Raw genomic sequence first — 15,438 nt, forward strand, 5'->3', positions numbered from 1 at the left:
TAGTACTGCAATATAACTGCAGTAGTACTACAATAATACTGCAATATAACTGCAGTAGTACTACAATAATACTGCAATATAACTGCAGTAGTACTACAATAATACTGCAATATAACTGCGGTAGATCTGCAATATAAGTGCAGTAGTTCTACAATATAACTGCGGTAGTACTGCAATAATACTGCAATATAGCTGCGGTAGCACTGCAATACATAATTCGACTAAAGTACAATACTACTGAAATGCAATACAAATAAAATGCTGTACAATACCATTGGAATACAACCAGAATGTCCCAAATAAGTTCACACATCTGCAATAATGAATTAAGGTACAAAACAGTGAATGTCTCAAACTGCAATGCAACAAATAACATGATTTTTCTTTTTATTTTATTTCAAATAACAGGCTGAGAGTTAGACAATGTATTTAAAGTGTTTATTTACAAATCATGCAAACATCTTCCCCCACATTATTCAGAGAAGTTGTGTTTTTTGAAGAGCTTATTCTTATTCCACTTCGTTCTTTTCACTGCCTTCATCTCAGATGTGGAAACACAATTTTGGAAGTAGTCTGTAATAAACAAACAAAAAGAATCAGAGACAATCTTTTCAGTTACTCTTCACCACAGGCATATATTGTGCTTAAAATGAATCTGCAAATTAATGCAGGAACACGCCACTGTTTTTTGAAATAGGAATTAATATTGTGCCATAATTAAACAAACAAATCCAGCATTTGCAAACAAACTCAATCTGCTTTTTAAAGGAAAACTCGACTCATAAACAAAGCAAGCAATGCGCAAGTGAAAAGGTCAATTTGAGCGAAAATGCAGTGTGAGACACTTGGTAGGGACGCAAATTATTATATTTTGGGCAATATTCGATATGCCGATATTTGCAAACTCATTTTGGCTGATACCGATATTTATACACATTTCCCCCCATATAATAATATATATATATAAAAAAATACACGCACGGCCCGTGTACTTTTTCGTTCATTCATTATTCTATTTCGGAATGAAAGATGACATTTAAAAAAGGGTGCAACTTGGTTTTTTGTTTAAAAGAAAAAATCAGAAATGGCTGTATTTTGTTTTCCAAATGTATTATTGTCATCAAACAATAGTATTAGAAAATTGGACGACATTTCCGATCGTTTTTTAATCTGTAATATTTATTTGTACGTTTATTGTATTTCAAATGACTCGTAGCCGAAAAGTGATGGTCCGCCGAAGATTGATGGCCGGCCGCGGGAGCGCGCGCCGCGTGTTACAGGTGTATCGCCCATTCCCTTTACGAATGCAGTTGCTTTTATGTGGATCAAGCAGACATAACGTGCAAATAAACATCACTCACCCAGTACAACCATTATTACAACCAACCTTCAATGATTGAAGCCTCTACTTATTGATTGAAAGGTTATTTCTGCCCTGAAATGTGTTGCTTATATTAATGAGGTTAAATCTGACTGATTATTACTCACCCAGTACTTTTGACCTATTAAAATACCTGTAAAGGGCCAATACAACCATTATAATGCAGTATTTTACCTGCCAAAAAGTGATCACTTGATTTAAAAAAACAACACATTTCAGAGCTAGATGGACTCTAATTTGACAAACGAACAAATTGAATGGTCTGAAAGTTAACTGGAGATGTTTTATTATTTTGTATTGGTACATCCTTGCCACGAAGATGTTTTAAAAAGTGTTGGGGAGAATATTGAACATGGCAAAAGAGTGGTGAGTGGTGACATGTGTTAATGTGATCGCCCCCTCATCAGCGCTCCGCTGGCGGAGGGTGGAAAATAGGCACAACACCGGCTCTGAGTCATTTGAAATTATGAAATTATGACTATTTTTGATCTAAAAAACATACTAACATAAGGGCAACCCAGGAAACATTATAAAATAATAATAATAAAAAAAATGTCAGGGGACCTTTAAAACTGCTCTAATGAGGACACTCGACAAAACTGACATTTTGGCACACATTGTGTGTGTGTTATGGTTTGTTCAAGCCTGAAAAAGAACTCGATACTGAAGCGCACCTTTTCCTCCACACAGCTGGACATTTAAGTTGCTGGCGCTCATGCTACGTTCACGGTCGTCACGTGCGCATAGTATATCCACCACATATTGGCAAGGCTCATCGGCAGAGATATTACTATCGGCCGATACCGATGATCATTAAGCTTTTATTGGCTGATACCGATGTCGTGCTGATGTCATCGTGCGTCCCTAACACTTGGCTTTATATAAGAGATCTCGGCTCAATTTTCTCACAAATGCAGTTGAGCAACTTCCTCTTCTAAAACAGTAGACAGCACTAAACTAGGTGATTAATTTAGTCTCCCAGGAGAAGCCCACTTGCCTTTGCATACAGCTGTGGAAAATGACCAGTGAACAGGTGTTTACTGTATCTTACTGTATCTATAATGAACCTTTTTGAGGTTTTCTTTAGCAAAATGTTATTCTATATCTAGACATATCCATATTAGATTTAATCTGAATTACATCCTATTTATGTTAATTTATGGTTTATTGTTCAGCATTAATAATGAGTTTGAACACTCCAGATAAAAAGTTAAATTACTCACCCTCATGTCATTCCAACCCCACAAGACACGGGGAACACAACTGAAGATATTTTTGATGAAATCTTTCTGTCACTCCATTGACAGTCTACACAATTTGCCCAATAACATGCATTTCTGGAAAAAAGCAGAGACACACAATTTTTAAAGTCTGTGAGTGCATATTTGTTTCACCCCAGCCATCGTCTTCTGTTTTTAGTTGTTACCAGTACATTTTCCTGGAAATAGCAATCACACAAAAAAAGTAAGTTAGCCTACTTTAAAAAAAAAAAAAAAAAATAATCTTTTCTACACATAATGTCAAACTACTGAACATAATTTGCTTGTATTTTCCAGTAAGTTAGTGTCTGATATTTCTAATATTCCTGATATTAAATTTAAACAAGTAAAGTCACCGTGTATAGCACTTCATACAATACAGATAGTTTTAAAAAAAAAATGTGTTAAAAGTGATAGACAATATGCTGCAAAGGGCAAACAAGTTACACAATCTGCTGTGACGCAGTTAACAATAACGTTAAACAGTGTAACGTTAAACCGGAGAATGGTAAAACTAACATTACAGAATAGAAGCGGCGTTTCTTCTTATTTTCACACCGGGTTGAACAACATATACGTAAAGTCTTTTTTACACCAATCTAAAATAAAAAAAAGAGAAATATGAGGACATGTTATAATTTACTCACCTCTAAGCTGAATGACTTGACAAGGCCTCGCGCAATGAACTTCTTTTCTTCCAGAAAACGCTTCTCTTCCATTCCACTTGTTAATGACCGTCGTCACCACGAGTAATGCTGTCATGTCTTTGTGTTTTAATTGTGATAGTTCATAAATATGAACCTATATGAACGATAATTTCAGTGAGGAAATCAACCAAACCATATTTTATGGAGCAGACACTACGCGGAAAGACGCTGACTGACAGTAATGAGCATCAGCTGCTCTCAAGACTCGTTGTCAGAACAACGCCCGCGGCGCGTGCGCGCGAAGGAAGCTCGTCACATGGGCTATGTCTCGCACAAAACAGCAGAACTGCAGTACAGTTTAATATTGGTAGGCCAAGACTTCAGATGCAAAAAACAAAAACTTCATCTGTCTTTTTTTGCTCCTTTATTTAGGTTCAGTAATTTCACTTTTTAATGGCAAAACTGATTTCATTGCCTGAGAGCCCAATAAAAACAAAAAGATAAAAAAAAATTGATTAGTTTTCTCTATCAAAAAAAGTCTATCACTTTTTAAAGTGTATCACTGAACTGAAGTTATTGCAACTACTTCATTATACTGCAAATCTACAGTTGTACTGCAGTTTTACTTCACTATTCTGAAGTTGTACTTTTTGTACTGCTGTTTTACTGCAGTTGCACTTCAATGTACTCTAGTCACATTGTATCTATACTGCAGTTATACTTCGTTAATACTGCAAATCTACAGTTGTACTGCAGTCACATTATATCAATACTGCAGTTATACTTCGTTAATACGGCAAATCTACAGTTGTACTGCAGTCACATTATATCTATACTGCAGTTATACTTCGTTAATACGGCAAATCTACAGTTGTACTGCAGTCACATTATATCTATACTGCAGTTATACTTCGTTAATACGGCAAATCTACAGTTGTACTGCAGTCACATTATATCTATACTGCAGTTATACTTCGTTAATACGGCAAATCTACAGTTGTACTGCAGTCACATTGTATCTATACTGCAGTTATACTTTGTTAATACTGCAAATCTACAGTTGTACTGCAGTTTTACTTCACTATTCTGAAGTTGCACTTTTTGTACTGTGGTTTTACTGCAGTTGCACTTCAATGTACTACAGTCACATTGTATCTATACTGCAGTTATACTTCGTTAATACTGCAATTCTACAGTTGTACTTCATTGTACTGCAGTTATACTGCTTTAAACTGCAGTTTTACTGCAGTTGTACTTCATTGTACTGCAATTATTTTTCGTAAGGGTTATGAGGACATTATTCGGTTTGAGGACTCAAATGACTATTGTATGTGACTCAGCAGTAGACTACTGTTTTACAAGACTTGTGTCTATTTATCGTGCGTTCATGTGCTATGGTAATTATGGTAAATACCAAAAGCCGACGTGGAAAATGCACATGAACACCCCCTCATGTGGTATTTACCACTGGGCAACTCGTAGAATATTTTAATGGACAAGTTGCCGAGATGAAAATAACCTTTGACCATTTCAAAATGGCGGAGAACACCGCGAGAGTCGTGAATGGTAAAAAAATATATACTATTCATGATCTAGAAAATATACAGCATATTATTTACCTTTTGAGTTTTGATAAATCATTTTCTTGCTGTTGCAGATGATTTAAGCAATCTAATATAGTTTTAGCTAAATATCAGGTCTGGATCTCCATCTTTTTACCACATTACGACAACAAAAGTACTTGAACGCAACACACTGGTAAATACCAGTTCACAAGTGGAAAATATCCTATTTTCCATAGCACGTGAACGCAGCATTACTCATGGTAGAGTTAACACACACAAGTGTTTTTAACAATAGTGTACCACTAAATCACATTTCGTAGCAATAACATAATTTCAATTCAGATCATGTTATAAGGCGTGTGAAACTTAATTGTGAAAAGTATTAACAAACCTCTTCAGGAGATGTGACTTCACTTCTTGTCAAGGCTGGAGTGACAGGCTCATGGACAAACTGGAAGACAGAAACAAGGAGAAAGGAGCTATAATGTGACTCAGCAGTAGACTATTGTTTTACAACACTGGTGTGTGTTTACTCATGGTTTATGAGGACATTATTCGGTTTATGAGGACTCATATGACTATTGTATGTGACTCAGCAGTTGACTATTGTTTTACAACACTTGTGTGTGTTTACTCATGGTTTATGAGGACATTATTCGGTTTAATGAGGACTCATTTGACTATTGTATGTGACTCAGCAGTAGACTATTGTTTTACAACACTGGTGTGTGTTTACTCATGGTTTATGAGGACATTATTCGGTTTAATGAGGACTCATTTGACTATTGTATGTGACTCAGCAGTAGACTATTGTTTTACAACACTGGTGTGTGTTTACTCATGGTTTATGAGGACATTATTCAGTTTATGAGGACTCATTTGACTATTGTATGTGACTCAGCAGTAGACTATTGTTTTACAACACTTGTGTGTGTTTACTCATGGTTTATGAGGACATTATTCGGTTTATGAGGACTCATATGACTATTGTATGTGACTCAGCAGTAGACTATTGTTTTACAACACTTGTGTGTGTTTACTCATGGTTTATGAGGACATTATTCAGTTTATGAGGACTCATTTGACTATTGTATGTGACTCAGCAGTAGACTATTGTTTTACAACACTTGTGTGTGTTTACTCATGGTTTATGAGGACATTATTCAGTTTATGAGGACTCATATGACTATTTTATGAGACTCATAGTTGACTATTGTTTTACAACACTTGTGTGTGTTTATTCATGGTTTATGAGGACATTATTCGGTTTATGAGGACTCATATGACTATTGTATGTGACTCAGCAGTAGACTATTGTTTTACAACACTGGTGTGTGTTTACTCATGGTTTATGAGGACATTATTCAGTTTATGAGGACTCATATGACTATTGTATGTGACTCAGCAGTAGACTATTGTTTTACAACACTTGTGTGTGTTTAATCATGGTTTATGAGGACATTATTCGGTTTAATGAGGACTCATTTGACTATTGTATGAGACTCAGCAGTAGACTATTGTTTTACAACACTTGTGTGTGTTTAATCATGGTTTATGAGGACATTATTCGGTTTATGAGGACTCATATGACTATTGTATGTGACTCAGCAGTAGACTATTGTTTTACAACACTTGTGTGTGTTTAATCATGGTTTATGAGGACAATATTCGGTTTATGAGGACTCATATGACTATTGTATGTGACTCAGCAGTAGACTATTGTTTTACAACACTTGTGTGTGTTTACTCATGGTTTATGAGGACATTATTAGGTTTATGAGGACTCATTTGACTATTGTATGTGACTCAGCAGTAGACTATTGTTTTACAACACTTGTGTGTGTTTAATCATGGTTTATGAGGACATTATTCGGTTTGTGAGGACTCATATGACAATTTTATGAGACTCATAGTTGACTATTGTTTTACAACACTTGTGTGTGTTTACTCATGGTTTATGAGGACATTATTCGGTTTGAGGACTCAAATGACTATTGTATGTGACTCAGCAGTAGACTATTGTTTTACAAGACTTGTGTGTATTTATGCTGCGTTCATGTGCTATCGTAATTATGGTAAATACCAAAAGCCGACGTGGAAAATGCACATGAACACCCCCTCATGTGGTATTTACCACTGGGCAACTCGTAGAATATTTTAATGGACAAGTTGCCGAGATGAAAATAACCTTTGACCATTTTAAAAATGGCAGAGAACACCGCGAGAGTCGTGAATGGTAAAAAAATATATACTATTCATGATCTAGAAAATATGCAGCATATTATTTACCTTTTGAGTTTTGATAAATCATTTTCTTGCTGTTGCAGATGATTTAAGCAATCTAATATAGTTTTAGCTAAATATCAGGTCTGGATCTCCATCTTTTTACCACATTACGACAACAAAAGTACTTGAACGCAACACACTGGTAAATACCAGTTCACAAGTGGAAAATATCCTATTTTCCATAGCACGTGAACGCAGCATTACTCATGGTAGAGTTAACACACACAAGTGTTTTTAACAATAGTGTACCACTAAATCACAATTCGTAGCAATGACATAATTTCAATTCAGATCATGTTATAAGGCGTGTGAAACTTAATTGTGAAAAGTATTAACAAACCTCTTCAGGTGATGTGACTTCACTTCCTGTCAAGGCTGGAGTGACAGGCTCATGGACAAACTGGAAGACAGAAACAAGGAGAAAGGAGCTATAATGTGACTCAGCAGTAGACTATTGTTTTACAACACTTGTGTGTGTTTACTCATGGTTTATGAGGACATTATTCAGTTTATGAGGACTCATTTGACTATTGTATGTGACTCAGCAGTAGACTATTGTTTTACAACACTTGTGTGTGTTTACTCATGGTTTATGAGGACATTATTCGGTTTATGAGGACTCATATGACTATTGTATGTGACTCAGCAGTAGACTATTGTTTTACAACACTTGTGTGTGTTTACTCATGGTTTATGAGGACATTATTCAGTTTATGAGGACTCATTTCACTATTGTATGTGACTTAGCAGTAGACTATTGTTTTACAACACTTGTGTGTGTTTATTCATGGTTTATGAGGACATTATTCGGTTTGAGGACTCAAATGACTATTGTATGTGACTCAGCAGTAGACTACTGTTTTACAAGACTTGTGTCTATTTATGGTGCGTTCATGTGCTATGGTAATTATGGTAAATACCAAAAGCCGACGTGGAAAATGCACATGAACACCCCCTCATGTGGTATTTACCACTGGGCAACTCGTAGAATATTTTAATGGACAAGTTGCCGAGATGAAAATAACCTTTGACCATTTCAAAATGGCGGAGAACACCGCGAGAGTCGTGAATGGTAAAAAAATACATACTATTCATGATCTAGAAAATATACAGCATATTATTTACCTTTTGAGTTTTGATAAATCATTTTCTTGCTGTTGCAGATGATTTAAGCAATCTAATATAGTTTTAGCTAAATATCAGGTCTGGATCTCCATCTTTTTACCACATTACGACAACAAAAGTACTTGAACGCAACACACTGGTAAATACCAGTTCACAAGTGGAAAATATCCTATTTTCCATAGCACGTGAACGCAGCATTACTCATGGTAGAGTTAACACACACAAGTGTTTTTAACAATAGTGTACCACTAAATCACATTTCGTAGCAATGACATAATTTCAATTCAGATCATGTTATAAGGCGTGTGAAACTTAATTGTGAAAAGTATTAACAAACCTCTTCAGGTGATGTGACTTCACTTCTTGTCAAGGCTGGAGTGACAGGCTCATGGACAAACTGGAAGACAGAAACAAGGAGAAAGGAGCTATAATGTGACTCAGCAGTAGACTATTGTTTTACAACACTTGTGTGTGTTTACTCATGGTTTATGAGGACATTATTCGGTTTATGAGGACTCATATGACAATTTTATGAGACTCATAGTTGACTATTGTTTTACAACACTTGTGTGTGTTTATTCATGGTTTATGAGGACATTATTCGGTTTATGAGGACTCATTTGACTATTGTATGAGACTCATAGTTGACTATTGTTTTACAACACTTGTGTGTGTTTAATCATGGTTTATGAGGACATTATTCGGTTTATGAGGACTCATTTGACTATTGTATGTGACTCAGCAGTAGACTATTGTTTTACAACACTTGTGTGTTTTTAACAATAGTTTACAGCTAAAATCACATTTAGTAGCAATAACATAATTTCACGTCAGATCATGTTATAAGGCGTGTGAAACTTAATTGTGAAAAGTATTAACAAACCTCTTTAGGAGATGTGACTTCACTTCCTGTCAAGGCTGGAGCGACAGGCTCATGGACAAACTGGAAGACAGAAAAAAATGTGAAGCAAGCAACTGGACGATGATAGTATCAATTTTTAAATAACATTTGGAAATATCTACCTTGCACGTTTTCTGGCCATAGCGAGAACGCCATGGCAAGTCATGTCCTCCATAATCATAGGTTATCTCTTCACCATTATTGATGTCTTTATATTGAACAATAAACGAACCTCTCAATATAAATGTTGGGGCAAACACACCCCGACCTAAATGAAATAAAAATCAAGAAGAAACTGTTAAAAAAAATTTAAACTGCTGTATTTTCCAGTAGCACCTCAATGCAGAACATGAGATCCACGGGGAGGAGTCGGATCACGATCCAAGGGGTGGAGATGGGTAGGATTAGGGTTGGGTTTAGAGATCAGGGCCGGAGTTGGTTGGTTAGTTTTAGGTGTATGTAAGGTGGGAGGAGTTGGATCTGGATCCGACTCCTCCCCGTGGATTTTATGTTCCGCAGTGAGCACCATCTCGTATTTTCCGCACTTAAAAGCATTTAATTTTCTCAAAAAACGAAAGTGTGTGTCTTCTTTGTGGTTAGTTCTAACACTTTGGTCAATTTTGAAATGTAATATACTCCATTACTAGATTTTCATTACTAGACATTGTATTTGTTGTTGTATTTATATATTAAATAATTGGTAACACTCTATTTGAAGGGGTGTGCTTAAGACTGACAAGACACTCATAAACATGACATAACACCTGTCATGAACATGAAGGAGTCTTTATGAATGTTTATGACTGTTGTCATTAAGTTTAATGCAAAGTTGACATTGTTTAAAATGTCTTTGTTATGACAACTTGACATTAACAAAGAAATCATAACAAATAATAAAAAAAAAGTGGAACACATTGTACTATTTATAAAGATGTCATTAAAGATTATTACACTGTCAAATGCTTTAACAACAGTGTCATTAATATTTCCCCTTACATCAAGTAAAGTGGAAAACGTTGGACTAGTTATGATTACTTGGTTTATGTCAAGTTGTCAAAACAAAGACATTTCTATCTTTATTAATGTCAAGTTGTCATAATCAAGACATTTTTGTCTTTGTTAATGTCAAGTTGTCATAACAAAGACATTTTAAACAATGTCAACTTTGCATTAAGAGTGTCATAATTTACCAAATGACACTTAATGACAACAGTCATAAACATTCATAAAGGCTCCTTCATGTTTATGACAGGTGTTATGTCATGTTTATGATAGTGTCATATCAGTCTTATAAACACCCCTTCAAATAAAGTGTTACCAAATAATTAATTTATCAATCAGATCAAAACATTTTACAATCCTACTAACCCTTTATTTAGATTTAAGAAAAATTCTTATTAATTTGGTGAGGAACATAGCTTTTTGAGCAGCATTTGCAGACCCTGTAATGCTGTTTGCCATTAATGCTAACGATTAAACAATTAATTGATCGTTAATTTCAACGACGATCGATCATGGGAATTTGTGAAAATTGACATCCCTACCCCCTAGTCAAACAAACCGGGCTTTGGGGGTCAAACATGTTCGGGTACAGCTCAGATCATCTAGTGAGAGTACAATCTTCTTTGTGGTTAGTTCTAACACTTTGGTCAATTTTGAAATGTAATATACTCCATTACTAGATTTTACCATGCATGATGTTACACTGCACAAATTACAGACTGTATTTGGTTGAACATTGTTTATCTAGTATAATAGATGTTAACTAGGCCTAACTAATTAAGAGATAGGCTAAGGTTTATGGGAAAAAAAAGAAACTTACCTTTGACAGGATTTTTATATCTCCCGGTTATTATGTCTTTGTCTTTTCCCATTTTTATACTGCTCTCTGCATCTTTTAGAGGATTTGGCCCTCTGATCCGATGACTCCGAATCACTACAAAATATGTCAAGTCAATCTTTACAGATAAACAGTTTAATATCAGTATTATATATAAATAAAAAAATAAAAAAAAAATAAATTATAATAATAAAAACACGCATGTAAATAATTAAATTGCATAGGCCTACTGTATACAGACATCTATGCTGCATATCATATTATTTAAAACATAGGGTTTATTAATTCACAATAGCATTAAGTTTTATTATAATGTTTAAATGTGTTTAACATATAACGCAGCCTTGTAAACCGTCTAATGTTAATGTTAGTTAATGTTTTTTCGTCCGTGAAATTCGCAGCAGTGGTTTGGGTGACAAAATGGCTCCAGCCTCAAGGCCGTGGCTCCCCGTGTTCTCGTGCACCTCAGCCGGCTAAACCTGCCATCTCTCCCGCTCACACCACCGCGACCGCACAGACAGCGACACTTGAATAACTTAGATTGTGCTTCTTCCGATGTCGATTTACTATAACGTATTATTTGAACTTTGATAAACTACCAAGTGAAGATATATATCGCATAAATATTTTCTTATAAGACGAAATTACTTTTTAGCAGTGTGCTCAGCCCAAGGCCACTTTATTTCACAACTATATAATTTAAATAGTATTTTTTTGAATGATTACCACATTCGCTGCGATCTAAATCATGTTTGCGTCTCATAGCTGATTCTACAAGCAGTGCTCCTCTCACGCGCCATTACCACAGTTTAAGTGATTAAATTACAAATCATTTTGACAACTACAAATCATTTTGACAACTGAAACTAACTCTGAGGAATCGCGGATTTCATATTTATGAAAAAAATAAACAAAATATATTATCTTACTTACTATTTCACCGTAGATCCAGCAGCTGTGGTGTTCACTGAAGCGCTGCAAATCTTCTTTGACGTAAACTGCGTTAATTTGGCGCGAATATGTGTGTAATTTGGCGCCAATGTGTGTACCTTGCAATACTAAATCCCACCTACAGGGGCACTGTTCCGATTATACACAGACACATCATGGTTTAAGAGGACAGTGTTTGTAAAGGTTATAAAAAAGGTAGGGAGTGTCATAACACTGAAATAGAAACATTACTTAACAAAAGTAATAATAAAGAAAAGACACAAGCATTATTTTTTTTAATTAATATTAGAAGTCAATAATTATTACAATAAAAAATTTCAGAATTACGAGACCACTAAAAGTGGTCTCATAAACCAATTGGTCTTGTAATGCTGGTATGTAAACCTGAAAATTGGTCTCATAAACCACTTATGCCAACACACACACACACACACACACACACACACACACACACACACACACACACACAGAGAGAGACAGCCAGCCAGCCAAAGACACAGAGACACAGAGACATGTAGGCTCAGAGTGACCATATTCAAACAAAAATATCTGACTTTCTGTGGGTCCTAGCTAATAAGTGTGAATTAGAAAGTTGTCCGGCTCGAGGAGTACAATATACATACCAATTTTTGTAACTCTAGTTAAAACTAACAACCCCACTTTTGTCAAAAGGTGGCACTACTGAGCCCTCACCACGCCCGTTTCTGAAACTTTGCACATGTCTACTGGCTAATAAATGTGATGTGTCAGTCGAGTTTCATGCATTTTGAAGCATGCTAAGGGTCTCAAAAGCATCCTAAAAGCATCCTAAAAGAAGGGTAAAGTTTGATGCGTCGCCACGGCAACAGTTTTAAAGATATCAAGAATCCATTCACAGGTCTACATCTGCCGTATGTTTACATTATACATATGAAGTTTGAAGCAAATCGGGTAAAAATAAAAGGGTGATATCAAAGCATTTTGAAAGTGACACACTTCCTGCTGCCAGTTGGTGGCGCTATAACTTTGACTCACAATAGTCACATCCATGTGATCGTCCTCTTACAGCGAACATACTGCTGAAGTTTCATCAAGATCAGTTAATGTATGCTGAAGTTATAACAAACTTCCTGTTTCACGTTTCTCGCCATGATTTCGTTTCCTCGCCACGGCCAAACCGTTCGAGATATCAAAAATCCCCACACAAGCTTTCATCCTCAATGTCTTGACTTCACGCTGACCGAGTATCGTCGAATTTGGATCAAAGCTCTAGGAGGAGTATTTCAAATACCATTGCGAGCGTTTTACAAACCTCAATAGCCGACTTCCTGTTGGGCTGGGGTAAAAAGTAAAAGCGGGAGGTATAGATGAAACGATGAGATCAACATGCGTACCAAGTTTCATATTATTACATGCAAGCGTGTTTGAGTTATGGACCAAGTGTTCGGACCCCATTCCAGGGGGCGCTGACGAGCCCCCTGCCACGCCCGGGTACCATCTTCAGCCCGGCTCTGATGGCCGCGGGTTCTGAACCGTGTGCAAAGTTTCAAGAGTTTTCGAGCATGTTAAGGGCCCCAAAAGTGCCCGAATAGTCGTAAGAAAAATAATAATAATAATAATAATAATAATAATAGAAAAGAATAATCCTAAGGAAAACAATAGGGCCTTCGCCCTTTCAGGGCTTGGGCCCTAATAATAATAATAATCCTAAGGAAAACAATAGGGCCTTCGCCCTTTCAGGGGTTGGGCTCTAAATATAGCTGCGAGCAGCGATTGCGGGCCCAAGCCGGTGGCATCGCAACCCCCGATGCCTTTAGTTACCCAAAGGCACCGTTATGGTGGTACCGCCGGCTTTGGCCCTTTATCGCTGCTCACAGCTATATTTATATTTAATATAAAGCCAGTGGCACTGCCACCTTGGTGCCTTTAGGGTTATTCTTACGACGTGTAAAAACGTAACCCCCGCTTTGACTATCAAAAAGAAGTGTATTGTAGAGTTTGCATCAATGCGGACTCGATGCGCTGTGCGCTGTAACTCCATGTGGCTTTAAGCGCATCATTCTCCACTCGGGATGTGCATAAGCGGTTTGTGCCACACTGTACTGAGCCTTTCATATCATAATGCAGTGACGCAATGACAGATTATTAATTGCCTTTCTTGTTCTGTTCCATCTATTATATGTTGATAATAGATAGGACAGAGCACTAAAAACCTCAAACAAAGCACTAAAAACTTAAACTGTTTGCTGTGTAGTCTGAGAATGAGCTGTTTGATTTGCACCCTCTTCCTCTTCACTGTCCTCCATAAAAACCAGCTATCCAGGTCCATGTTGTTCTAGAAAGTTTGTATGTTGCTGCCTCAATTAACATATCTGCTATACATTTAAAACATGGCTATATCTAAAATAATTTATCTTTTTGATTTTTGTTATCTTGTTTTTCATGAATATTTTACAACAATACAAAGAGCAATGTGTATTTTCCATTAATATAGTTTGTAATGGCTTTTTTTGTCATAGATTATAATCATATATTTTTGGGATTTGTTATTTATCTTTATAATGAAGTTGTCTGTATTAAGTAGATTGTGTTTAACACACACAAGAGTGATTTATTAGTTCAACACATAGTTATAGAAATTCTACTTTATCTAAAAAAAAACCCTGCACTTTATACACACACACACACACACACACACACACACACACACAAATACATGTAAATAAAAATACAAAAAAACATCAAATGTGTTTTTAGTCAGAGTATTATTTTATACAGAAACAAATATTTGTAATTCAGATAAGAATGAAGTTAGTGTTTTAAAATCTTAAGGAAAACAAATATATTGAAATATAGCACATGAATTTTTAATTCATTCAACTTCAATTACAAATACAATCTTACTTTTATTTAAAGCAAACTATACATTTAAAAGATGGGGGTTATATGCCTATTTTGTCATTTTAAAAATATTGTTATGCAAAATTGTTATGCAAAAAGACAAGGACTTAGAGACAAGGACTTGTAGGAAAAATCGCAGCCAGCCACACACACACACATAAACACAGACAACAGCCCTCCCCTCCCCACACAGACACACACACCCACACACACCCACACACACACACACACACACAGAGAGAGAGAGAGAGAGAGACAGAGAGAGAATCGCAGGGGAATTAAATCCATTCAAACTACAATATCTGACTTTCTGTTGCTCAGAGCGAATGACTTTAAATTGGAAAGTTGATCGGCTTGACGAGAACAATATACGTGGTAAGTTTTGTAACTGTAGGTAAAATGAGCAAAGTTATAACACACTTTATGTGTCCTTTTTTAGTCATAAAATTCATTTCCTTGCCACGGCCAGACCGTTCGAGATATCAAAAATCCGTCCGGAATTGAGCATCCTCAATGTCTTGACTTCATGCACACCGAGTTTGGTTGTGATTGGTAAACACATGCGTTGTAATTTGATGTATTTCTCCTAGGACAATTATTCAA

The 15,438-nt window shown here is 36.0% G+C and overlaps 1 protein-coding gene and 1 long non-coding RNA gene across 2 annotated transcripts; both read right to left on the reverse strand.

The window, feature by feature from the left end:
- Positions 1 to 378: 378 nt before the first annotated feature.
- Positions 379 to 3,559, reverse strand: LOC120464768 (uncharacterized). Its single transcript, XR_016168852.1, has 3 exons — positions 3,288 to 3,559; positions 2,605 to 2,718; positions 379 to 573 (listed from the first exon to the last, which is right to left on the reverse strand). It is a non-coding gene; the product is annotated as an uncharacterized LOC120464768 (long non-coding RNA).
- A 1,675-nt stretch (positions 3,560 to 5,234) lies between these two features.
- Positions 5,235 to 12,401, reverse strand: LOC120463781 (uncharacterized). The gene is made up of 6 exons (XM_089132813.1): positions 10,987 to 12,401; positions 9,287 to 9,432; positions 9,147 to 9,206; positions 8,601 to 8,660; positions 7,479 to 7,538; positions 5,235 to 5,303 (listed from the first exon to the last, which is right to left on the reverse strand). The coding sequence occupies exons 1-6, from the start codon at positions 11,036 to 11,038 to the stop codon at positions 5,235 to 5,237; spliced, it is 447 nt and encodes a 148-aa protein (XP_088988939.1). The 5' UTR covers positions 11,039 to 12,401.
- Between the last annotated feature and the right edge of the window lie 3,037 nt (positions 12,402 to 15,438).

This window comes from Pimephales promelas, chromosome 6 (assembly GCF_988280905.1).
Source record: "Pimephales promelas chromosome 6, fPimPro1.hap1.1, whole genome shotgun sequence".
In the NCBI taxonomy this organism is placed as follows: domain Eukaryota; kingdom Metazoa; phylum Chordata; class Actinopteri; order Cypriniformes; family Leuciscidae; genus Pimephales; species Pimephales promelas.

Coding starts and splice junctions, on each gene's coding strand:
- LOC120463781 (XM_089132813.1), bottom strand. CDS start 11,038: ATGGGAAAAGACAAAGACATAATAACCGGGAGATATAAAAATCCTGTC. Junction 9,207..9,286: donor ATGGCCAGAAAACGTGCAAG/GTAGATATTTCC, acceptor TCTGTCTTCCAG/TTTGTCCATGAGCCTGTCGC. Junction 5,304..7,478: donor AAGTCACATCACCTGAAGAG/GTTTGTTAATAC, acceptor TCTGTCTTCCAG/TTTGTCCATGAGCCTGTCAC.